Genomic DNA, 27,646 nt, shown 5'->3' with positions numbered 1-27,646 from the left:
ATCCGTCACAAAAACACTCGTTTTCTTGTCTCTGCTGTAGTACTTTTTTTTCGTGAACAAATTCGCAAAAAAAACGGAATCTTCTTGGAACCTATACGCGATCCACAAGATTTGGTTGAAGTAGGCTTTCGCATAAGTTGTCTGCATGCTCGATAACACTTGCAGTCTGTCCGAAGCCGAATTCGCCACACAGCGGCCAGCATTGTTTTGACGTAGGACTACGTCTTTCATTTCTATACCGGGGTGTAAAATCAAAGTTTCGAAACAAAAGCGTTACGCCGGAGACCGAGATTTTGAGCGTTAATAGCTCCTAAACAACTGAACGAAATGGTATGATAAACACTTCATTCGAAAGATAAAATGTCTACGCGTTATATACTTGTTACTTTTTGATCCAAAAACTTGTTTCAATTTCAAATTGCTTTCAAAACAGGCTATTGAAATCACCAATCGGTATATAAGCGAGCGGCGCTCGGAAATCCACTCAGTTCTAATTGAACAGCGATTGGAGCATGTTGTCGCTGTTGCCGTGAAGCTCTTTATTTATCATGAAAGCGCGGATGAACGGTGTCACCAAGAACCTGTTTGTGCACCCTAGGCCAGAAGGGAATCTATCAGGAGGAGAGTGATGCCACAAACGGTTCCCTGGGAAGACATCGCTACACACACATACACGCGCGGCTATTAACAGGTGGTTATCGAGTTGGCATTAACCACTGGTGGGCTTCCAGTATCGAGGAAAATGTGGAAATATCTAATCGTTACTGAAAATAATCTGCCAGTTCCTCTGGGAATTTTCAAAATATATTCATGTGAAAGAGTTTAATTGAATGTTTTCTATCCATGTAACACTGTGACCAAATACATTTGGTTTTGTGGTTTTTCAATCAATCGCAATTAACAGGATAGCTTCAGAAGATTATTCTTCCCCATCAGTAGGATATTTCCGTATCCAATATTGTATGCGCCCGCAATCGATTATTGCTCAGTCGCCGAAAGTTCCGAGCTCAGAGAGTTCATTCCCCTCTAGTTTGCCTTCCAAATTGCCATCGTAAACCACACCTTCTCTCGATTCAATCACACACAAAAAGCATACTTAAGCGATATTCTGGTGGTGAGACACATTCATTTTTCGTGAGGACATCGACAAGACAACATCGTTGCCTAACGTGCTGGAGGAGGTGGACGGCGAAGGATCGACACATACACGCGCAGAATTCTTTCCGTTTGGATGCCATTCACCATCGAGAAAGTTCCGGAAAGATCTAATCATTGCTGGAAAATAATCTGCCAGTTCCTCTAGGAATTCAAAAATACATTCATGTAAAAGAGTTTATTTGAATGTTTTCTATCCGTGTAACACTGTGACCAAATATTTTTCAATCAAGTACTATTAACAGGTGGTTATCGAGTTAGTATTAACCACTGGTGGGCTTCCAGTATCGAGGAAAATGTGGAAATATCTAATCCTTGGTGGAAAATAATCTGCCAGTTCCCCTTGGAATTGAAAATTACATTCAAGCGAAAGAGTTTATTTTAATGTTTTCTATCCATAAAATATCCATATAATACATTTGGGTTTATGATTTGTCAATCAAGTACAGTTAGCAGGTTAGCTTCTGAAGATTATTCTTCAGAACAAGGTTCTTCGCATCCTATATTGGATGCATAAAACCTTGTGCCTCCAACGTAACGCTCTCGTTTTCGAAGTCCCCCAAATATTCATTTATTCATTCATTCAGAATGGATTTAGATTCAACTTCGAACAAATGATCTCTAAATCAACGATAGTCCTACGTCACCCTTGCGGTTATACCATAGATATAACCCACTTCCTGTTTTTTTGACGCAGGACTATGACAAATAGAAATATATGATGAGTGAATTGAAAATCTAAAAAATGAACATGTAATTTAATTTTAATTCGTGAAGATATTTGCATCAATTGATTGGAAATATTTCAATTTATTTCAATTGATTGGCCCAATTTGTGCTTCTCAAACTGCACTGATCAAAAGGAGCGACTGAGGCCGCAGCGAAATACAATTTAAATACAACAAAACCACAGCGAAAACAATCGTGGTCATTCACTGTGCATATTTTTATATCCAAGAGAAATAAAAAATCGAAGACACCAAAAAATATTGGCCTCGTTTTAGCCACCTAGGTCTCGCACCAACTAGCGAGCAAACAACAGACTCTTCTATTGCTGATTTTCTACCGCTAAAGTAGTGAATTCCATCAATCAAACGGATAGAAAATCTCCAAAGATCAGATTATTCAAGTCCAATATCAGTACAGGAGCGGTAGCAGAGCAGCATCATCAACAAAAACAACCTCAGCAGCAGCAGTAGTAGTATCAAGTTTAAATTTTCCTATCTTTTTCCGGTGTTTATGCTTCGCTCCCTTGTCCATTGCACAGGTTTCATTCCTTTTTTACCAAGGAGAAAGGGTTAATCTAGCAGTACTTTTCAGAACATTTTTTCCAAAAGAGCTCCAAGGGGACCGGATTCATTGTCCTTCAGAGGCGCTCTGCGCTGGAGAATTCGGAGAAGAAGCAGAAACACGTGCTGGAACAGTCCTCTGTCTTCTATCAGCAGTCGGAATAGACGTGGTCTATGTTAGTTCGTACGTTAGTAGGAATATATGTAGTTTAAGGTGTTAGATTTCTGGAAACAGTGAAGTCAATCTGCTTGAGCCTCACACGCGAGCAGCTAAATTCATCGAACATGACCATGATTAGTTTGAGCAGAAAGAACTACTTCGATTTCACGGTTTTCATAGACAAGCAACGGTTGGAATTTTTAATATGAGCGGTCGGACGAATTGGACCGCTTGGAGCCAACTGGGTGAGATTTCGAAAGAGCACACCATGAAAGGTTGCGTTTAGTATTTGGGCAAGCTGAAGCCAGATTAGGACAATGAAAGGCAAGAAGACGATACCTTTAAACCACAGAAAGCATCGTGGGTTTCCATTTCAACACTCGCCCTGAAGGAATACAGTTTACATGTCGTCTGGTGGAGAGTGCTTTCGTATTTTCACATCATACGCACACGGTGATGTGGTTTTCATACGGTGCCAATGGAAATGCAGATTTATTGTACTGGTGGTACTTATTCACGACTCTTCAGTAGATTATCAATGGAAGATCATCTCGAATTTTCGAACTTGACTTCCTACAAAACGTTGATTCAAAATTTCAGCTCAATTGGAATTCATGTACTAGTGTCGCAAAAAAGCCAAAGTTTGATTTTTTTGAAAACCAATGAATCGTCATGAAATCAGAGTTGAATAAATGTTGGAAGCCAAATGTCTTCAAATTGCATGAAACGTCAAGATCTACTGTTATCTTAAATTCTTATTTGTCAAAAATCGACCGAGTTCAAAAAACCAAAAATTTTTGACAAAAAATTGAGATAACAATAAAGCTCGACGTTTCATGTAATTTTTAGACATTTGTCAACAAATTTTTTTTTTCAAAACCTCGAGATCATGATGAATTTTAGTTCTCAAAAAACTCAAACTTTGGCGTCACTAGTAAATGAATTAAATAAACATTTTGCAGGATGTCCCGCATGGAAAATCGAGATGACCATTTTCATTGGCACCCTGAAAATTACGTTCTGCCTCGTATTCTGAAAAAATGAGGCAGAGAGTCCCAGAGAGTCGATTTTTGACAAATTTTTTTTCGAGATGACAGTAGATCTAGACGTTTTATGCAATTTGAAGACATTTGCAATCAGAAAGTTTTAGGTTCTGCCACCTTGGGTAAATTTGCGGTTTTAAAAAAACTTATACTTTGACGTCTTTGTGACACTAGTAAATAAAGTAAACATTTCGCAGGAAGTCCCGTTGGAAAATTCAAAAGTTACTTTTTTCTCTTACAATCATTGGCACTCTACTCCTCAGTCATCCAGCTAGCAGCCGGACGGCAGCGACAGTTCGATGTAAAGAGAGAACGTACAGCGTCGGTATTCATACCGTTTGATGGAGAGTTTTTGTGTATGATTGAATGATACCCGAGAATTTCTGATTTTATGCATTGTTAATGGTAGTGATGGTACAAATGTTGAATTTCATTGGCGCACCATCTCAGATCGCAGCGGAACGTTATGGGTGTAAAAACATGGGTCATTCAAGGATTAAGGATGTTCATCTCGTAACTGTAAGTTTTCAAGGAATTGTTGAATAATATTAAATTTTCACTGAGCTTCGATTAAATGAAAATTGACCCAATCTAACGCCTTAGAGGGGGTGACAATGGGTCAAAGTAATGATTATTACTTTCTATTAAGAATTGTGTTTAGAAATAAATTTCTCAATAATTTCAGGATAATTTAACAATATGTAGGTGTCTTGAATGATTATTTGAGTTAAGAAAATGGTGCCAATCCACCTAGAATTGCAATGGAAATGTTTATATACAGCCATTCCATGCCAAACCGATATAGTGGTTCTCAGATTATCGTGAAAAGTGGTAGTTTAGTTCTTTATCGAAAAACATTAGAGCCGTATGTTTTATCATTAGGGTGATGATATCCATTTTAAGGTTGCCCAAAAAATCAATTTTCCCCATTTATTCAAAACTGATCCATAACTTTTTAAATCCATAACTTTTGAACTACTGCACCGATTCAGATGATCGACAAATCAAATTAAAGCCAATTAGCTGGTCGCTTTTCGAAAAATTTTATAATTGCAGAAACTTTGGATTTTGTTCTTGTAATTATTGATTGTATTTTTTATAGTTTACATTGTCTCGGGGCCAAGGGCGCTATATTTTTTATATTTTTTCTTGAAAGCTAATATTTTTTTTAGATAACATATCCAAAATTCAGAGATGCGTTATTTTGTGTTATTGAGTTATGTTTTTTTAAAAATCAACCGATGGCCCAAAAATCATTTTTTTCTTTTTTGTTCCAAAAATGACTTTTTTTCAAATTCATAACTTTTAAACTACCGGGCCGATTCAGATGATCGATATACCAATTTGTGCTCCCTTGGCCGAGTGGTTAGCGTCACAACTAACATGCCGGGTGTTCGGGTTCGATTCCCGTTCTGGTCGGGGGAATTTTTCGTCAAAGAAATTTCCTCCGACTTGCACTGTGATCACGCGTATTCTAGAGCTTGCCACTCAGAATGCATTCAAGGCGTGTTACTTGGCATAGAAATCTCAACTAAGTACTAATAAAAATGACGCAAGTAATACTACGTTGAGACGGCGAAGTTCCTCTAGGAACGTTAGTGCCATTGAAGAAGAAGAAGAAGAAGAAGATATACCAATTTGAAGCCACATGAAATACCACATGTGCATAAAAATTGGGTTCTAGCTGCATAGATGTTGTCCAGTTGCATAGAAATTATGAACAAAACTGATAACATGTTAACGTTAACGAAAAAAAAACACCTCCCTAATATTCGGATATGTTATGTAAAAAAACCTCAGCTTGCAAGAAAAAATATAAAAAATAAGGTGATCTTAGTTCCGGAACCTTGTAAGCTACGAAAACAATTACAATCAATAATTACGAAAACATTTTTTTTGTCAAGTGTAATGTACATTGGCTATAATTTGATACATCGATCATCTAAACCGGTCCAGTAGATCAAAAGTTATGAATTATTGAAAAAGGTCATTTTTGGAAAAAGGGGAAAAGTTGATTTTTCGGACCACCATAAAATAGAAATGGGCACCCTGATGAAAAATATAAAAAATACGGGTCTTATATCTTACGATGAGGAATAAAACTACCAATTTTCATTAAAATCTGAGTACCACTATATCGGTTTGGCATGGAATGGCTGCATATATACAAATATTTTTTTTGAATATTAAAAAAATACGTATATTAGGAAAATGAATTTTAATTTATAAAATTATTTTCTTTTCAGCAGAAATGTAAAAACAAAATCCTACATTTTATCATTTGCCCAAAATGTTGTAGGTATTATATTTTTTAAGTTCTAAATCTTTGTGAAAGTCTAATTCTTTTTTGAATATTTAAAGTATGTAAAGTTGCTTGAAAGACCCATGTGTTTACACCCACAACGTTTCACTGACATCTGAGATAGTGCTGCCAACGGCCAGTCGAGTTGGCATGAAATTCGTCAAATATAGAATCATCTGTGGCTGAAGTATTTGTGTCCTGAAGATGAGATGCATTACGTGCATTGACGATAAGCGGACAAATTTGGTCATATCGCTAGATTATATGTCGTTCTTGTGAAAATAAGAATGAATCATGAAGCAATCATCTCAGCTGTTTTCATTAAACCACTGCCCTTGTGAGGGCTACCAAAACTTCCACTTAAGAGTTACTTAAAAAAGTTCGATGAATTCTAAAGTAATATCCGTGATAATACAAAGCACATTAATTTTTTTATAATTTTGGTTTGCCGGAAGACAGTTTGCCAAGGAAGAACTAATTTTCCAGCAGCAGAAGCTGTGTACTTCGGTTGAAAACTGACGGTATAAGTACGATCCTCTGCGGTTTATATCGGCTTCGTCGCCGCCACACAACCGATTCAGCTCGGATTTTCTGTTGGCGTTCTGCGAAAAGTGTTACATGGTATACTTTATGGATTTTTTCTTTGAGACTTATATTCTTAGGTGTGCATGAAACGGAATTTTGCTAAGGGATACTGAAAAACTACTTGAATATTCAATAAGTTCAGTGTTTCAGTGTCACTCTAGACAACGAGCAGTCAACAGCGTATGTTAATCCGATTTTTTTTTTACTTCGTTGCTTTGAGAATGGTTTTCGCCCCTCAATGCAAGCATTTAGTTTGCTTACATTATATCTGTATGTAAAGTATAAATATACTGTGCAGAAAGATTAAAAACAGGAAGTGGGTTATACCTGTGGTACAACCGCAAGGTTGACGTAGGACTGTCGTTGATTTAGTGATCATTTGTTTGAAATTGATTCTGAATCCATTCTGAATGAATAAATGAATATTTGGGGGACTTCGAAAACGAGAGCGTTACGTTGGAGGCACAAGGTTTTATGCATCCAATATTGAACACAAAAATATTCTACTGATGGGGAAGAATAGTCTTCAGAAGCTTTCCTGTTAATTGCACTTGATTGAAAAATCACGAAACGATTTATCGCAGTATTATATGAATAGAAAACATTGAAATAAACTCTTTCGCTTGAATGTAATTTTCAATTCCAAGGGGAACTGGCAGATTATTTTTCAGCAACCATGACAACTTTCCGGATTCTTCTTGATGCTCGATAACCACCAAACGAAAAGAATTGTGCGCGTGTATGTGTGTGTGGCGGCTGCTCCGATGCCTAAAGCGGATTTTCGATGCTGTTACTTTCTTGGTCGCCTTTTCAGTGGCATCACTCTCCTCCTGATGGGTTCCCTTCTGACGTAAGGTGCACAAACAGGCTCTTGGTTACACCGTTCATCAGCGCTTTCATGATGAACGAAGTTAGTTTCACCGCAACAGCGACAACATGCTACAATCACTGTTCAGTTATAACTAAGTGGCTTTCCGAGCGGCTTATATGCCGATTGGTGATTTCAATAGCCTGTTTTGAAAGCAATTTTAAGGCTATTCAAACAAGTTTTTGGATCAAAAAGTAACTAGTATATAACGTGTGGACATTTTACCTTTCGAATTAAGTGTTTATCATACCGTTTCACTCAATTGTTTAGGAGCAAAATCTCGTTCTCCGGCGTAACGCTTTCGTTTTTGAAACTTCGAATTTACACCCCAGTATTGAAATGAAAGACGTAGTCCTACGTCAAAGGGAAGCAACATAATGAAATATGAATTTACTGCTTGTTTTTCAGAAAAACAAAATCGAGTTATAGATCATTTCTGCAAAGATGTTTTCATCAATCAATTGAAGATATTTCTACGCATCTATTACAACGAACTAATTCTTTTGGCGTGGGACTACATCTGACCAGAATATATGGGGAGTAAAATGAAAACCTAAATACAGAACATGCAGGAAAAAATTAAAGATTTCGAATGCTTATAACTCGACATTTATTACTGGATCGGAAAGATGTTTGCATCAATTGATAGGGAACATTAGATAAACTATCAAATAACTGTAAAATTTTAAACGTTATCTAAACGCCCTAACTGCCTCGTTTTGATTGGCCCGATTTACCGTTTCCCCAAAACAGACTTCAGTACTAAGCAGCCTTGGGAAAATCGGCATTGCTTATATACAACCATTATTACTGAATTTCTCATTTCTATAACATTGCGGTTTTGGGCGAAAATTAATGCTTTTCTCATGTAGATTCCCGAATGCCAGATATGTTGTTGGATTGTTCTTGAATGTTAGGAATTATTTAATTTACATTTTAAATATGCTTGGATGCTTTTAATGATGGTATCAAGTAACAAGATAAATGTGTTTGAAAGCTCAATTTACTACTTACCTTTCACTAAAAATGACACGGCCAAAAATGCTATCAAATTTCCACAACTCATTTTGCCCATGGTGCTTCCAGCAGGATTTATTGAGCTATAAATCAGTAACACTGTAATGCTGCTCGCTCAACAACACTCTTAGAAGAGAAAGTGTCTGTCGAAATCCATCCGAACACTTCCGCCGATCGGATCACACTAACGCCTCACCAAATTGCGGTTCAACGCTGCAAAATTCCTCCATTTATGTCACTTGTCATTATTTATGTATAATTAGTTTCAATGAATTCAATTAGCATCACGTTCCCTTTTTAATGCCTCACATCACTATAAATTCGTGTTGATGCGCAGCATTTTCCACCGCGTGGATGGTTTATGCAGGAATTTGAGCGAGAGGGTGTTTCGGTGCTCTCGTTGTTACGGCTCAAAAAGTTGTGACACTCATACTCATACTCTATTTAAATTATCCTCGCAGCACATAGAGCGCGGGTGGGTGTGTATGATTCGCAATTCCTGGTGGATATGCTGTGTTGTTGCTGAGCGCTAGCCGTAAATTGATATCCTTTGCACTACACACCACGTGCTGCGATTATGCCCCAAATATGGAGTAAAATTTTAAAAACAAGCGTAGAGAATTCATATAATGCTGAATTCGTAATATGATTAATTTGGCGAATTCAATTCACGTGTTTCGCGCGTTTTCCAACGATTTTCAAGCTATGTACATATGCTTTTCACTCCATCGCACTTATCACTCACATCGCAAATTTATCCTCTGCAAATCATCACACTAACACCGTTTTTGGGTAGCATCAGATCACCATGTTACAACGTGATTGTACCGTGCTTCCGACAAACATATGTTTTCACGTCGCTAATGAGCTGCTCTCGATCGTGGTCTTCTTCAGTTATTTTCAAGCCGGAACATAAACATTACTCGATTCATTGCATGGGTTTTCTGTGAAGAACAGATAGGAAAAAAATATTAGAAAATTATAACAATATGGTTTGAGAATAATGAAGTTTATAAGAACAATCGCCATAAAAGTTTAAGGGGTTGGACCTAGGGGCACGGACGAGATCTTAACATAGGACTGTGTGTAGTAATTACATTTGAATTGAGTTTTTTTTCATTGTTCAAAATCTGCATATTTTTCTCTTTCGAAACATCAAATGGAAGCCCTAAAAAACCGTTTCCTGTATGATCTTGTATCCTTTAAACGGTTTAGATGAGGCACCGCGGTAGAATCCGTAGCCACATTCTGTTCAAAAAGGTACACAAGAATACCATCACAATCATTACTACCCTTTTCTTATGTTTATTCAACTATGCAGAAGAAAGCAAGAAGTTATTATTTATCAGTTTTAAACACATGTCTGAACAGTTAAGATCTACATAAATAAAAGCCTAAGTCAAATAAATCTATGACTACTTATAGATAAAAATAGCATTTCTCCTTCGTTGCCACGTTGCACGGAACATTTGTTGTAGGAGGTTAAAACCGTGATTTTATGACATTTATGACATCAAATGAGACATAACATAACAGAAAATGTCATGACTCACAAATATTGGTAAACATTTGTATAATATACATGGTACAGCAATATAAGATTAATACGAGCGAGGGAAACAAAAGACAATTAAGCTTTCCGCATACTTTTCCACATACACAAACCGAGATAGATATTGTTCTCCTTCATGTGCTCCTTTTTTACTCTTAGAAAACACTTCCCAACTTCATTTTATAGTCAGGTGCAATATTGTCACGTATTTGCTGAACAACTGCTGAAGCATCATTAGCCATGTGGATAGCGTGGTCGTGTAAATTTAGGCGAAAGAGTTTTCCTTCTGTTCTTCCATTCCATTATCCAGTTAGACCGGACAGCGGAGACAATTGATTGATCATTGTTGAGTTATTTATAGAACAGCAGCCCAATGTGCCTTGCAGAGCAAAGCAGTTGTATGGATGAATCGATCTTATTTCGACCGTGGATGAAGTACCGGCGAACTTCAAGATATTGTACTGAGAATATGTAAAAAAAAAAAAAAAACTCGACACACTGGTACAGCAATTGAGCGTCCTAACTAAACGGCTGAAACGTTACTCTGACTCTGCAAAGCGCCAGGAACAAAATCGGATGTTCAGAGATAACGAAAAAGCGTTCTACGACCACATTAGCGACGAGAAGCCCGACTACCGCGAAGGTTTGCCAGATATTAGCGATGTGACGAACTTCTGGGCTGGTATTTGGGAGACCCCAGTACAACATCGCGACGGGCAAATGTGGTTAAGACGGGAGGAGGAGAGTTGTGGTGAAATTGGAGAGATGCCAGCTATCATCGTCGAAGAGAACGATGTCCGCGAAGCCTCGCGGTACCTGAGGAACTGGGCAGCACCGGGCCCCGATGGTGTTCAGAACTTCTGGCACAAGAAGCTGACCGTCGCACATCAAAAGATAGCTGAGTGCTTCAACAAGGTGCTACGTGACCCACACAACCTCCCTGAATTCGCCACCCGTGGCGTCACATTCCTCCTCCCGAAAGACAGCAACACATTGAACCCATCAAAGTACAGGCCGATAACGTGCCTATCGAGTCTGTACAAGATATTAAGCAGCATCATAACCGCCAAAGTTTCTGCCCACTGCGAACAACACCATATCATCGCAGAAGAGCAGAAAGGATGCAGGAAAAATACGCATGGCTGCAAAGACCAGGCCATCATCGACGCAGCCATAGTCGGCCAGGCGGTATATAACCAGCGGAACCTAAGTATGGCCTACATCGATTACAGGAAGGCTTATGACTCCATACCTCACTCGTTTCTCGTCCGGGTATTGGAGCTATACAAGATTGATCCCGTCGTCGTTAGGTTCCTGCAGCATGCGATGAGGCAGTGGAGCACGTCTCTGCACCTCAGTGATGGGGAAAATGTGTTGCAGTCTAGAACGCTGCAGATAAAGAGGGGGATATTCCAAGGCGACTCTTTCAGCCCGCTTTGGTTTTGTCTGGCACTGAACCCCCTCAGTAGGACGCTCAATAGAAACGGTCATGGCTATAAAATAAGGTATGGCGACGGCGCCCACGAAGAAGTGACCCATACCTTCTACATGGATGATCTCAAGGTCTACGCTGATTCACGTCAGCGTCTAGGTGTAGCTATCCGGGTTGTCGAAGACATAAGCAGGGACATCTGCATGGAGTTCGGCCTCGACAAGTGCCGCTGTGTCCATCTGCTGAAAGGGCAGCTTACCGAATCCGGAGGTTACGAGGTCTATGACGGCGAGTTCATAAGAGACATGGTTCGTGGCGAATCCTATAAATATCTTGGATTCCGACAGCTCACCGGGATTCGCCACTCCGACATCAAGACGGAGCTGCGAGACAAGTTCTTGAGTCGAGTGAACTGTGTCCTGAGGACTTTCCTCAACGCGGGGAACAAGGTACGCGCGATCAACACATTCGCGGTTCCCCTACTGACCTTCAGTTTTGGTGTAGTCAAATGGAGCAAAACTAACCTAGAGGACCTTGAGAGGAGGATGAGGAAAGCATTCAAAGAGGCCGGAATGCACCATCCTCAATCGGCACTGGAGAGAGTTTCACTGCCACGCAAAGAAGGGGGACTTGGAATAGTCGACATATCTGCACTGTGTGTTGCCCAGGTACGACAACTGCGCGAGTACTTCGCAGAACGCGCCAACCAAAACGCGCTATACCGGGCTGTCTGCGCCGCTGACAGAGGATACAGCGCTCTGCACTTGGCGCAAGCGGAGTACCAACTCAACTGCAATCTGCAGACAGTGGAGGAGAAGATTGCAGCTTGGAAGCAGAAGGCAGTGCATGGTGCCCACCCCCATCAACTGGACCGGCCACACGTCGACAAGGCCGCATCTAATCTGTGGCTAACGCGTGGTGAACTCTCTTCAGTAGTAGAAGCCGACATGATAGCCATCCAGGACAGGATAATGCCGACGAGAAACTGCAGGCGGTACGTCTGGCATCAAGACGTTGATGACATTTGCCGGATGTGCCATCAACCAGGTGAAAACATAGAGCACATTATGGGAGGCTGTCCCGTTTTGGCCAACGCAGCCTACACCGAGCGCCACAACAACGTGGCCCGTATTGTTCATCGACAACTGGCGCTCCAATGTGCTCTACTGGAAGACAACGTACCAAACTACCGGTACCTGCCTGCACCTGTCCTGGAAAATGACCGTTTCAAGCTGTACTGGGATCGCACTGTTCTGACCGACCTCTCGATCCACCACAACCGGCCAGATATAATGGTTTACGACAAGAGCGACCGCAAAGTCACCATCATCGATGTCGCTATTCCACTGAACCAGAATCTGGAGGAGACCCACGGTCGCAAAATCTGCAAGTACCGACCATTGGCCGTGGAGCTCAAGGAACTGTGGGGGCTAAGGGAGGTCCCAAGAATTGTTCCAGTCGTTCTCTCTGGAACTGAAATTGTCCCGAAGACACTTCTGGAAGCGCTAAAGGTGTTGAATATGGAGAAGGAATTGGCCGGCATCCAAAAGTCGGTCATCCTTAGCACCTGCGCGATTGTCCGACAATTTCTCGGTCAGGACTGAAACAGCACGAGCATGCAGATACGTGCATTCCGCAGAGCCTAGTCCCTCTTTGGCATTCAGAAGCCCGGGGGCAGCTGAAAATTCTGGCTAGGTTCGCCTAGTTAAGAAGTGAGATAAGTCTGCCAAAAAAAAAAATAGGTTCTCAAATGGGGATGAACGCTAGGGCAGGAGTCTGCCCGTTGGTCTCAAATGTTCCTATCTCACGCCTCCACGAAGATCATATGACGACATTTTTAGATCGGGCGTGAACTGGAAACACACACCTGGTCTTGGCTCCGAGAACTGGTGTCGAAAGTGGCTAAGTGAGGGGGTGCGAGCGAGTCAGAGCGCTATATCAGCCAGATCAACAACTACTACGCGATCTGGTCTTCCACTACGACGAGGCGATCTCACAGTTTCACGACACAGATCCTTTGTCGCGCCCCAGGATTCCGAAGTTGCAGCATTCCCGCAGGCTGACAAGTGCAGTAAAGCTCATGAACGAGCACGTTCTTCCGCTGCAGTTGGTTGATGCTGACAACATGGAGGAGCTGCAATTGAAAGTTTTCTATGCTGCTGTGGCGACCGCCAAATGTTTAGGATACCGTATAAGGCCAAGAGGCGGACTGCTCCCACATCTCCGTGAAAGGCGTGAGCCTCCATGTCGAAGGAGATTGGAGCAACGGGTCCTAAACAAGCGCGCCGCAATTGGAAGACTGGTGGCGTACAAAAGAGGCAGCAGATCGGCGAAATTATGTCGCCAAGTTGCTGTGATCGTGCAGCCTACTGAACTTCGCCAGCTGGGAGCTCACCAGCTGACGGAAAAACTCGACACACTAGTACAGCAATTGAGCGTCCTTACAAAACGGCTGAACGGCCTTCCTGAATTCGTCACCCGGGGCGTCACCTTCCTCCTCCTGAAAGACAGCAACATATTGAACCCATCAAAGTACAGACCGATAACGTGCCTATCGAGTCTGTACAAAATACTGAGCAGCATAATTACCGCCAAAGTTTCTGCTCACTGCGAACAGCATCACATCATCGCAGAAGAGCAGAAAGGATGCAGGAAAAATACGCATGGCTGCAGAGACCAGGCCATCATCGACGCAGTCATAGTCGGCCAGGCGGTATATAACCAGCGAAACCTAAGTATGGCCTACATCGATTACAGAAAGGCTTATGACTCCATACCTCACTCGTTTCTCGTCCGGGTATTGGAGCTCTACAAAATGGACCCCATCGTCGTTAGGTTCCTGCAGTATGCCATGAGGCAGTGGCGTACGTCTCTGCACCTTAGTGATGGGCAAAATGTGTTGCAGTCTAGAACGCTGCAGATAAAGAGGGGGATATTCCAAGGCGATTCTTTCAGCCCGCTTTGGTTTTGTCTGGCACTGAACCCCCTCAGTAGGACGCTCGACGGTCATGGCTATAAGTTAAGGTATGAGGACGGCGCCTACGAAGAAGTGACCCATACCTTTTACATGGACGATCTCAAGGTCTACGCTGATTCACGTCAGCGTCTAGGTGTAGCTATCCGGGTTGTCGAAGATATAAGCAGGGACATCTGCAAGGAGTTCGGCCTCGACAAGTGTCGCTGTGTACACCTGCTGAACTTACCGAATCCGGAGGCTACGAGGCCTATGACGGCGAGTTTATACAAGACATGATTCGTGGCGAAACCTACAAATACCTTGAATTCCGACAGCTCACCGGGATTCGCCACTCCGACATCAAGACGGAGCTGCGAGACAAGTTTTTGAGTCGAGTGAACTGTGTCTTGAGGACTTTCCTCAACGCGGGGAACAAGGTACGCGCGATCAACACACTCGCGGTTCCCCTGTTGACCTTCAGTTTTGGTGTAGTCAAATGGAGCAAAACTGACCTAGAGGACCTTGAGATGAGGATGAGGAAAGCATTTAAAGAGGCCGGAATGCACCATCCTCAATCGGCACTGGAGAGAGTTTCACTGCCACGCAAAGAAGGGGGACTTGGAATAGTCGACATATCTGCACTGTGTGTTGCCCAGGTACGACAACTGCGCGAGTACTTCGCAGAACGCGCCAACCAAAACGCGCTATACCGGGCTGTCTGCGCCGCCGACAGAGGATACAGCGCTCTGCACTTGGCGCAAGCGGAGTACCAACTCAACTGCAATCTGCAGACAGTGGAGGAGAAGATTGCAGCTTGGAAGCAGAAGGCAGTGCATGGTGCCCACCCCCATCAACTGGACCGGCCACAAGTCGACAAGGCCGCATCTAATCTGTGGCTAACGCTTGGTAAACTCTCTTTAGTAGTAGAAGCCGACATGATAGCCATCCAGGACAGGATAATGCCGACGAGAAACTGCAGACGGTACGTATGGCATCAAGACGTTGATGACATTTGCCGAATGTGCCATCAACCAGGTGAAAACATAGAGCACATTATGGGAGGCTGTCCCGTTTTGGCCAACGCAGCCTACACCGAGCGCCACAACAACGTGGCCCGTATTATTCATCGATAACTGGGCTCTACTGGAAGACAACGTACCAAACTACCGGTACCTGCCTGCACCTGTCCTGGAAAATGATCGTTTCAAGCTGTACTGGGATCGCACCGTTCTGACCGACCTCTCGATCCACCGCAACCGTCCAGATATAATGGTTTACGACAAGAGCGACCGCAAAGTCTCCATCATCGATGTTGCTATTCCACTGAACCAGAATCTGGAGGAGATCCACGGTCGCAAAATCTGCAAGTACCGACCATTGGCCGTGGAGCTCAAGGAACTGTGGGGGCTAAGGGAGGTCCCAAGAATTGTTCCAGTCGTTCTCTCTGGAACTGAAATTGTCCCGAAGACTCTTCTGGAAGCGCTAAAGGTGTTGAACATGGAGAAGAAATTGGCCAGCATCCAAAAGTCGGTCATCCTTAGCACCTGCGCGATTGTCCGACAATTTCTCGGTCAGGACTAAAACAGCACGAGCATACAGATACGTGCATTCCGCAGAGCCTAGCCCTGGCTAGGTATGCCTAGTTAAGAAGTGAGATAAGTCTGCCAAAAAACAAAAACAAAAATGAAAATAAAATAAAAACTGAAACAAACGATTCTCAAATGATACCAGATATTGGCGATGCGACGAACTTCCGAGCCGGCATTTGGGAGAACCCAGCACAACATCGTGAATGTTAAGCTACTGAGCCTTTAATCAAAGGCCTTTAGTCTATGTGCATCATGTGCATTTTTTTTCGTGACGGACAAGGGAAGTCGATACTTATTAAAAATTTATTCTACGTTAGCCGAGAGAAAGCACTTATCAGAATCAAAGGAGAGGCGATGACTTGAAAGGTGGCGATACTCTATTATCCTCAAAGTTTCGATGAAAGCCTAGTATAAAGAAACGTTGACAGAGATTTTTAGAAAGGTTGTTGTCTAATCATATAGTGCTCAATGCATGTCTGCATGTATATACAGTACGTTGTTAGAACTAAACAGGTTGCCGATTGAGATGTTTGAAATTGTACACTCACGCATATCATTTAGCGATATTTTATCATGAAGTACTAATGGTTTTATTTAGCCAGCAACACTTTCCCAGAATTCACAAGTCAATTCCCCTTTCTCTTCCCTATAAATAGGCAACACCAGTTGGGATAAGTTCACTACAGAATCCACACAAACTTCACAAGAGTATTAATGATTAATTGTTCCGGATTGTTTTTATTAAACTCTTATAACCCATTTAAAATTCAGTTCAGTTCATATAAAAAACGGATTTTCTGGAGCCAAGCGAATTGAAGTTTCGATTGAGTTCAATTTACGAATTTCTGAACATTTACCAAACTTCAATTCAAAAGCAATTGTCTTCGACATCCTAGTTTCCATTTGTACCTCTAGTCACAGACCCTTCTACTTTTCTACAATTTTTTCATTCTTTTTTTCAATCAAAGTAAAACCGACATCCTTTGATTTTCCCAGTTAAAAGATATGTTTTGCAAATTTTTCGATGCCCTTGTCATTTATACCAGAAACGTGGGAGATCTTGAAAATATGTGGAAATCCATGGGGTGCCGGTTTCACCCTGACTTCTCCTATATAGAAGTTAACACATGTGATTAGTAAATATTAAGGTGGCCGTACACTGTTTACCCGGAGGTCAAATATTTGATATTTTTTGACAGATAAGGTTTGATTTGATATTTGTACAATCACTATTTTGTTTGCCACTCTTCAATTTTAAACAGTAGTAAACAATATCAAACACCGAACATGGAAAAAAATCAACTGAAATATCCAAAGTAACCTAACCATGTACCGACAAGTTCGAAGAACAGACTGAAAAAATATTTTAGGCATCCAATAATTGAATATTTGCTGGTCGTGTTTTGTGTAGAATATATTTGATCAGTACACGTTGACCAAATTTTATCTGTCAAAAAGAGTCAAATATTTGGCTTCGGTCAAACAGTGTATGAGCACCCTTAGTGTAAGTTTAAATGAAACTGAAAAACGGATGCAAAATACCCTTAAATATATTTTTAAATAATTGAAAAATTAGCAGAATAGAATAAATTTTAACAAAACAAAAGACGGGTGGGTAATGTCGGGGACATAACCGGAGTGACGTAGGACTATACAAAGGGGACAGCTATTGCTAAATATATATTTTAAATTTATTGTTTTATTTTCTTCTCCTATGTGAATACCTACCTATCTATCTGACAAATGGATTAGTTTACTGTTTACTCTTTATGAAAATGTTGGGGTTCTGAAAAGAACCTTTGGTGTTGTGTTTTTGCGTTTTTTTACAAACTTGATTCTTGATTTTTTTTCTGAAGGCTTTGTACTTATTAAATGTTCAACGCCGGGCATCTTTCGGCGTATGCACATATCGTACAATCAAAGTGATGGCAGTGATAGGGAATGCATAGGTGGTCATCAGCTCATTCACTATCACGTATTTCACTATTGAGTACATTACCGTACCTTAAACTGTGGTTTCGGAGACGAATGAATTGTAAGATTTGTAATCTCCGCAAACAAAGTGAATAAAAATTAAAAAGAACTGAGGTTTTGGAGACGAACTCTACGATCTGTCGTGAAATAAACGAGCTATAAGCGTTCTGAAAAACCAACAGTAAATACACGGATGGATGACATTCGGATTAAAGTCCTTTAAAATAAGAACAGAGCAGCAGGAAATACATAGCTCATCATGTTGCTCCTTAGTTATTTTTCTATACAATGCAGATGTAACGTCAGTCAATTTTCAACATCAGTTATCAACCAAAGAAAGCAGTTCTTGCTACCAAGGAAATTCGTTAATGCCATCCTGCATACAATGTGGTGTAATTTGAAGCCACTTTTAATTCATGGGTTTGTTAAAACTGAATGGGTTTGTGAAAACTGAATGATCAATTTAAAAGACCCCAACCACCAATAAGTTCAAGAACAAGCATAAACAAAATAAATCAGTTTATATTATATGTCATATTATGTCACTTTAGAATGCATTGGTGTTGTGAAAAACTTTTAATAACTCTTCTTTGAAAGGTTTAATGGCCCTGAAAAGCACCGTGTTGTACGGTGGCGGTCTATCTGCTGCCGTTTTGCGATTGCGTTTGCCACTCGCTGAAACTAGTTGTTGCCACCGAACCGAATGTGCTCTGTTCTGTAAGCGGGTTTTCTTATTGTCGTGAGCAGCTTCGCAAGCCAACTCGAGCACTCCGGCGGCCGAAATTCTATAACCGCTATTAGGTATACTGGTGCTCAGGCACCAATCCGTTGATGCGATGTGATGTGAAACGATGCCATACAACCACCCTGATTTACGGTTTGAAAGAGATATATTTTTCAGCGGATCCGCGCGTTTTGTACTTTAGCGGTACACGATTACAGGATAGAGACAAATTGGCAAACTCAGCCAAAGGGGCGAGTCCAACGAGACGAACGAATGAGCGTTAAAAGGCAGCGATGGCAAAAAAATACATTCATTACGATTTGTTCGCTCGTTGGATTCACATGCAGGCTAAAAAGGGTCCTTTTAAGGATCACAAAAATATCTTTAATCTAAAGAGTTTATTGTTTTGTTATTATCGATATCCTCATATTGTTCGGCTAAACCTTCCTGTTTAACGATTGCGTTTGCCACTCGCCACAGCTTTCACAGTTGGAAAATTTCTTCCCATCCAGCTTGTGACATGTTGTACAGTAAATTATATTTAATGCGACGTGCCGAAGCACCACTCAGTGTCGCATTAGAGGCGATTTTAACCTGTAATTAAACATTTGCGATGACAGTGGTACAGTGTCGACTTTCAATGGGGGGGTCATAATTTGGACCCCGAACTCTATGTTTACAAAAAAGTCCAAATAAATATGTCGCATTACAGGTCCGTTCAATTAGCTAAATGTCGACTGTACTTTCAATCTAGAAGCAAGTTAAGAATTGGTGAAAATTGAATAATCGGGAAAGTCCCCAACCATCAATAAGCTCAGAACAACTGTCAAATTCTCATACTCATCATATCCTGGAAAACAAATTATGAAAAAATCAATTTGTGTTTTATTATTATTTGGGATATTGTTTCAGAAAGAATTGAACTGTATTTCGTAAACTCTTTTTTGGAAGGTTTAGTGGCCCTGAAAAGCGCCGTGTTTTATGAAATGGTTCCAATTTAGAAAACTTAGTACTCGTGGTTTTGAAAAAAACCATTTCGAACGCCCTCGATGCCGCCTTGTTCTGGATTTGCCACCAAAGTAGTTTGTATAAAGAACAAGCTTTTTTCTTATGCTATCTGCTGCCGTTTTACGATTGCGTTTGCCACTCGCCACTCGTTGCAATTGCCTGTTGTTGTCTTGATGTCCACCGAACCGAATGTGGTCTGTTCTGAATGCGGATTTTCTTATCGTCGCAAACAGCTTTGCCAGCTAACTCGATCACTCCGGCGGCCGAAACTATATATATCCGACTAGGTGGACTGGTGCACTGGTACTAACGCGCTCGGCCTAGCTACCCTTGCGGAGCAATTGTCGAATACACCTACGGGAAATTGCAGACCAACACGGTTCGAGCGGGATTTTGCCTTTCCCTTTACCTTTTCTCCTTTGTCATGTCCAGACATGGCTGCTTATGTTGGTTTGTTGATGTGATGTGATGCGAAACGATGTGGTGTACGGTTTGGGTGAGAATGATCGTTACGGCAGCGGAGCGGGGATTTTTAAGCTGACTGGCTGGCTCGAGAATTACGCATGTGTGAGACTGCGACCAATGTTTCGTTCATTTTTCTTTTCTTTTTCCTTTCCAATCGTGCTTCATTGTATTTCGCTGCTGCTCTGGTTGCTCGTTTTGGTCGATACGATTTGAGGAGCACAAAATGGACCAATCAAAAATGGGCACATAGTGCATTTGAACAATGCTTGATATTTCACAATTATTCAATTATTTATCTCAAGGAAAATGAAATGTTATTCGTTATGATAGACGCGTAGATATATTTCCTATCAATTGATGCAAAAACCTTTGCGATCTATTGAGAAATGCTCGAGTTATAAGCGTTCCAAATCTTGCATTTTTTCCTACTTGTTCAGTGCCTAGATTTCCATTTCACCCCCTATATCTTCCGGTTAGACGTAGTCCTACGTCAAAACGAAGATGAAAACCAAAAACGCTGTATCACTTGAATGAAATGCTAATCCTGTAAATACATAAAAATGATAAATGAAATTAATTCTTCTCAGATATCATTAATTCATAATCAACAGTTATCGAGATATGATTTCTTGGAAAAAAAAATATATATGTGGAAAAACATTCTTGCGAAAAATTTGTCTCTAGTTGCAATGGCTAATCGACCTGTGGAAAAAAAATATTGGAAAGTCACTCTAATCGTAGAAGGTCTAATTGAAGTATTTCCTTATTTAGGAGAGAATTGTTCGTTATAAAGGGTGTGTCACATCAAATTGCATCACGGAAAAAACGCTGTAGAAATTTAATTTTTAGGAATTATATATTCAGCTGTCGCTTATAATCAGATAAGAGTGTATAGATCACGTTGGCCATGCTTCACTGTCAATTTTTCGTAAATTTGGAAAAATGTCGTCAAACAAAAAAGAGCGTCGTGGATTAATCCTGTGCACTCATTTCGAGAATCCGGAGTTGTCACATCAGGACATCGGTAAGATGCTGGGAATCGTCCAATCCACGGTCAGCAGAGTACTAAAACGATACTTCGAGAACCTAATCATCGACCGGAAGGTGAAGAACGGCAAAAATGGATGCTCTGTCAGTGAAAAAGATCACAAGCGCGTAGTTGAGCAGTTTAGACGTGATACGAGAAGTTCGGTCCGGGATGTCGCCAATAAGCTGAATTTGTCAAGTTCATTCGTCCAGCGGACCAAGCAGCGGGAGGGCCTGCGTACATACAAGGTTCAGAAGGCTCCTAACCGCAACGAAAGGCAAAACATGGTGGGGAAGACGCGAGCCCGGAAGCTGTACACCGAAATGCTGACGAAGCCGCATTGCCTGGTAATGGACGACGAAACCTATGTCAAAGCGGACTTTCGTCAGCTGCCGGGTCTGTTGTTCTTCTCCGCAGAGGACAAATTCAGCGTTCCGGAGAAGATTCGCAAGCAGAAACTATCCAAGTTTGCCAAAAAGTACTTGGTGTGGCAAGCGATCTGCTCTTGCGGAAAGCGGAGCGCCCCCTTCGTGATGACTGGCACGGTAAACGAGCAGGTTTACCTTAAGGAGTGCCAACAGAAGCGCTTACTACCACTATTGAAGCAGCACGAGGGCCCGACCATCTTCTGGCCGGATCTCGCTTCGTGCCACTATTCAAAAGACGTGTTGGAGTGGTACGAAGCCAACGGGGTCACCTTCGTGCCAAAGGAAATGAACCCACCCAACGCGCCGGAGCTTCGCCCAATAGAGAAATATTGGGCGATTATGAAGCAGGCCCTCCGGAAGAACCCAAAAGTTGTCAAATCGGAGGCGGGCTTCAAGAGAAAATGGATTTCTGTTCAAAAAAAAACTAAAACCTGACGTTGTACAGAACCTTATGGACGGGGTAAAGAGGAAGGTGCGAGCATACGGGCTTGGGCTCGAAGTATGAATAAAAAGAAAATACCAAAAGTTGTTCAATAGTTTTTATTTTACTGTCTAAAATTTTCTAAAGGATCGGTCTACTGGGCGAATTTCTACAGCGTTTTTTCCGTGATGCAATTTGATGTGACACACCCTTTATCTCGTTCACGTATCACTCGTACATATGAAACAAACTAGTGGATAGACAGTTGCATACGATGGACAAGAATAATTGAGTAACAAAGTTTCAACCTTTTCCGTTTCAGTTTGATGTGACATGTCCTGTACCTAGTTCAAGTCGATAAGCGTTCCGTTTTTCACTTTTCACTTATTCGAGTTGGAATACAGAAACGGAAACTATTGATTGGAGACGGAGTTGTAAACCTAAATTGTCCAGTTTTGAGTATCGCGTGCTTCGCTCTAGTTTAATATGTGTATGAATATTTAATAACTTTATTTGAATGTTTATTGAATAATTATCTCTATGAGTGAAACTCCAATAAAGTTCCTGGACGCCATATCGTCGATAGGTAGCACAGTCCAAGGAAAGTCCCCTTCATCGTTTATGCTCGGTTGTAAAACCGCTAAAATCTAAGTTCTGTGGTTTTAATTCAGCAGTCCGGCAGTCAACAGTCCGGAAATTCAAAGAATGGTCACGGTTACCCACTTTCGTTGCTTTACTTTATCGAGCAAAATATGACAAAATTCTACTCCCCTCAAACACCTTCATCGTCGGAGCCTTTCATCTTTCGTGTCGCAACACGAGGATCTGAACAAAAAAAAAATAAACAGTGCCAATCGCATGACTCCTGCTCATAAAACCGTTGTTGTCTATGCGGAAACCAAAGGGGTGCATTTCATTTGCATGTAATTTCGTACCATGTGGAACCATACCGTGAGAGAATCGAAATTGTGATACACTATCTTGACATGTTTATCTTTTTGGCGCTATAAAAATGTAACCACCCAACGGGTCTGAGGCTCGTATGTTTGGTTATAGTCACTCATTCAAGACTCGCTCGGGCCGAAGCTTGAACTAGTGCTGTCCTAAGATTTATTTACTTTATCAGAAATGCATACCATTCTTGGGATAACTTTTGCATTGCTGTGCGCTGTGGAAGCTCGAGAGGGTAGTTTTTCTGAATCATATTTACATTTAAATTTTCCAATGCAGAAAATTATTCTTCTCCTACGCTTAGCTGCCACTCTATCCTAGAATCATTGTATAGCTGGAAATGTTATCTTTACGGAACCCATATACAATATTTTTATGTCAGGATGTAACGTTTACGACCAAAAGTGCCCTCAGTGATACGGGGTAGAGGGGAAGATAAATAGAAAAAATTCTGACTTCTCACGTCCTACTCGGAGCGATTATTTGCCATGCTTTCCTAGAGTCTGGACACTGCAGCAAAATAACGGACTGTACCATCATTGTAAACGGAACATCGGAAAGTGAATATTCTCAACCATACTTGGAGACCAATGGTCCCTGCCGTGGACCACGTAACTATGCCAGCCATGGAATGGGCACATAAACATTTATCTCATCTTTAGTCAAATGTTTTCACTGTGACAGTGTCACGTTCAGGGGGCAGAACGACTGCAAGTGTGCACTCAGATAAGGAAAATTGGAAAATTATACGACTGCAAAACCGAATTGTCGATCAGACGTAAAAATGAATCGATATACTAAGTTGTTGGCGCTGCCCAATACTCTCAATTTTAATACGAATAGCTTTCATACTAAATCGCAAAGCATCGCAGACTGTGAAAGACCTCTAAAAATCTGTGATGGTCGACCATGTGGGGCTCTAGTCACCCGCTTTGATATTTGAGTCTCGTTTTTTGTGAAGTTGATATTTTTTTTTTTTTGACGTAGAATTACGTCTTTCGGGAACATATTGGGGTACAAATTGGAAATCGAAAGTCGAAAACATCGTGAAAAGTGTCCATTTCAAACGCTTATTGCTCAGTCATTTCATGATGGATTGATGAAATTTTTGCGTCAATCGATTTCGGCACTCCATAACATTTTTTTATATTGAAGAAAATAATATATGTCATGAAACTAACTATCGAATAAGTAAAATATTTCAACCCCTATCCCAACGGGAATAACGGCTTCTGATTGGCCGAAATTGGTGATACAATCGGCGGGTTCCTAACAGAGACATCAAAACCAAGCTGCCAAGGGGAAATCGGCATTGCAAATACACAAAAGTAGGAGGAACTTTTGCTCCTACCGAAATGTGTTCCCTAACAGAGACATCAAAACCAATCTGCCTGGGGGAAATCGGCATTGCAAATATATGCAAGTCGGGTGCAGTTTTGTGTTGCAAGTAAGGTGAGTGATACGATTAATTCTAACAAATAAAATTTAAATTTGGAACTTTAATGTTGGTGCTTCGTGAAATTTATATCAATGACCGATCGTGTATTGTGAAAAATTTGGCACAAGTGTAAGTGTAAAATTGTAGATGGTAGCAGTTGTGTTAAAAATGACTTGATATATGAAACGATTTAATTCAATTTTCATAAATTAAAATTAAGGTGTGTACCCGCTCGAGAACTGGTCCTTTGATTTAAGCTGTCTATTTTGTTGTGTTCATTTTCACCCAAGGAAAGTTTATACGGCGAAAAAAATTGGAAAAGTGAAGAAATATTAGAAAAAGTGATTTACCATCTGCTCTACATATAGTATTAGTTGTTGTTAGTCCAATTAAAATTCGCATCGGGCTGAATAAACACTCAGAAAATAAAAATTATACAAGAAAATTTCCTTTTCCATTTCAAATATGTTTTGACGTAGGACTACGTCTTTCATTTCTATACCGGGGTGTAAAATCAAAGTTTCGAAAACGAAAGCGTTACGCCGGAGACCGAGATTTTGAGCGTTAATAGCTCCTAAACAACTGAACGAAATGGAATGATAAACACTTCATTCGAAAGATAAAATATCTACGCGTTCTATACTTGTTACTTTTTGATCCAAAAACTTGTTTCAATAGTCTTAAAATTGCTTTCAAAACAGGCTATTGAAATCACCAATCGGTATATAAGCGAGCGCCGCTCGGAAATCCACTCAGTTCTAATTGAACAGCGATTGGAGCATGTTGTCGCTGTTGTGGTGAAGCTCTTCGTTTATCATGAAAGCGCTGATGAACGGTGTCACCAAGAGCCTGTTTGTGCACCCTAGGCCAGAAGGGAATCTATCAGGAGGAGAGTGATGCCACAAACGGTTCCCCGGGAAGACATCGCTACACACACATACACGCACGGAATTCTTTCCGTTTGGATGCCATTCAGCATCGAGAAAGTTCCGGAAAATAATCTGCCAGTTCCTCTGGGAATTTAAAAATACATTCATGTGAAAGAGTTTATTTGAATGTTTTCTATCCATGTAACACTGTGACCAAATACATTTGGTTTTGTGGTTTTTCAATCAATCGCAATTAACAGGATAGCTTCTGAAGATTATTCTTCCCCATCAGTAGGATATTTCCGTATCCAATATTGGATGCATAAAACCTTGTGCCTCCAACGTAACGCTCTCGTTTTCGAAGTCTCCCAAATATTCATTTATTCATTCATTCAGAATGGATTTAGATTCAACTTCAAACAAATGATCTCCAAATCAACGATAGTCCTACGTCACCCTTGCGGTTATACCATAGATATAACCCACTTCCTGTTTTCTCTATATTAAAGTAACATGTTTGTACTGATGAGAAAAATTGATAATTGTGTTCGGTATTGGTAATTATATTATATGGCATTGGTGAATCATCCTTTATCTCTTTATTTCATCCATACATATCACAGGAGGCATCTCGTCTAGGATCACAGAGGTCGGTTTTCATCATATCTCGTTTCACTTCGGTATCTTTTATCCGATACGCACCATCCAACGACTGTTTACCATCTTTCTGTCACCATCATTCGGTGAACACTGGTGGAGTGAACAAACAATACCCAACAACCAATCAAAACGGCCATTGTCAGAGCCACCAAACCATTATCAAAGAGTTTAACGGTGTAATTCTTTCAACATATCCAAAATAAACAGATAGCCTAACAGAATCCTACGTCAACTATGCGGTCGTGTCTCAGACACAACCCTCCTGTGATTTTTTTTTTCTATAGTGACTTTCAACACATTTCGGCTGGTTCATAACTTTTACTTCCATTTTTGGAAGAATGTCGGGAGTGAGAATTGAACTCGTGATCTCTGCGTGAGAGGTATGGATGTTACCACTAGGCCAGATCGCCTCCAAAGTTGATATTATGAGATTTCCGCCAAACTTGTCATAGGATCATTATTTTTCTTCAGGAGCAACAAAGCGGGTACGAAAACTTTGAAACGTTATAGCTGCAAGCGAGTTCGGTAAAAATCCGTAGCGATGTGTCCAGAGCAAGTCCGGAAAAACCCGAAGCGCTTTTTGATTTAGCGCGAGGGGCGAGGCTATCTCGTTTGGTGGTCTCCCGGCCCCGTGAGGCTAACGCCGTATGAGCTTTAATAAAAATATATACACCCCGATTCCGTATTCCGACGAATTTATATTTCGTTCGAAAGTGATATTTCGATCGAATTCGAATTGGCCATTCCCTATTTCGATCGTTAGGCTCGTGAGATGTTCGTGAATAAAACAGTTCAAATGAAAGATATACGAGTTTAAAAACAGTTCGAACGAAACAGGGAATGGGATTTACCAAGTCGTTCAAAATATTTCGATTCGATCGAAATACAGAATCGGGGTGATATTTTGGGAAAAAAATATCTTGTTTGGTGGTGGAGACTGAAATTCCATTTGAGATTACTTCCTATTTGTAGTGGGAGAAACACCCTTGGAAAATACGTTAGAAGAAATAAAACAGATGACGATTACAGATGAAGCCCTTGCATCAGTCATGAAAGTGTTAGGTACTCACGATTGGTCACCGGAACTTTTCAGATACCAGGCTTTTGAGGAGGAACTCGCTGTGATCGAAGGTATTATAGTGAGAGATGACAGGACTGTCCTTCCAGCAAAACTACGTCAGAGGAACTACGGAACAGTGAAGCTTGAACCGAAGTTTTGGCTTAAGAAATTCACGATTTTGAAGAAAATTGGAGTGATACTGTTGTTGTCAACGATGAAGGAGTCATCTATCGTCGGTCAGTAACACATTTGCGAAAATTCACAGCGTCCGTTGAGAAGAAAGCACCGGAAGATCCAACGCCTGATGAGGAAAGAGAATTTACAGAGGTCGATGACCCTGACAAGGCGTCTCCGAAGCCCCGAAACTTTAAGCGTCCAACAAGGGAGAAGAAAATTCCGGCGAGACTGTTGCAAAACCTCGGTTATATTTTTTGTGTATTGTTGTCATTATACATGTAACGCAAGAGATATATATTTGTTCAACACATGTGCCATATCTAATTTCTGTTATATTTTTTTGACGTAAGACTACGTCTTACATTAAGGATGCCAAATCAGAAAACAGGTCACGTTTTTATGAAATAAAGTTAACGTCAATAATTATTTTTCCGGCGAACGGATTTTAACGATTTGCGTACCATCGAATCGGAAACTTCCTAAGATTTGTTTGATA

General features: G+C 40.9%; 1 protein-coding gene across 9 annotated transcripts in view; it reads right to left on the bottom strand.

Moving 5' to 3' along the window:
* The window catches only part of LOC129775044 (irregular chiasm C-roughest protein), a 354,255-nt gene that overhangs the window by 270,285 nt on the left and 56,324 nt on the right, over positions 1 to 27,646 (bottom strand). For all 9 annotated transcript variants that reach the window (XM_055779218.1, XM_055779220.1, XM_055779221.1 and 6 more), the window contains one exon: positions 8,417 to 9,363. In XM_055779218.1, the coding sequence (XP_055635193.1) occupies positions 8,417 to 8,477 (61 nt within the window). In that variant the 5' untranslated portion in view covers positions 8,478 to 9,363. The remainder of the gene's footprint in view (positions 1 to 8,416; positions 9,364 to 27,646) is intronic.

This window comes from Toxorhynchites rutilus, chromosome 3 (assembly GCF_029784135.1).
Source record: "Toxorhynchites rutilus septentrionalis strain SRP chromosome 3, ASM2978413v1, whole genome shotgun sequence".
Taxonomy (NCBI): Eukaryota; Metazoa; Arthropoda; class Insecta; order Diptera; family Culicidae; genus Toxorhynchites; species Toxorhynchites rutilus.
Note: the sequence above shows the minus strand (reverse complement) of the source record. Positions and strands in the feature narration are given on the sequence as shown.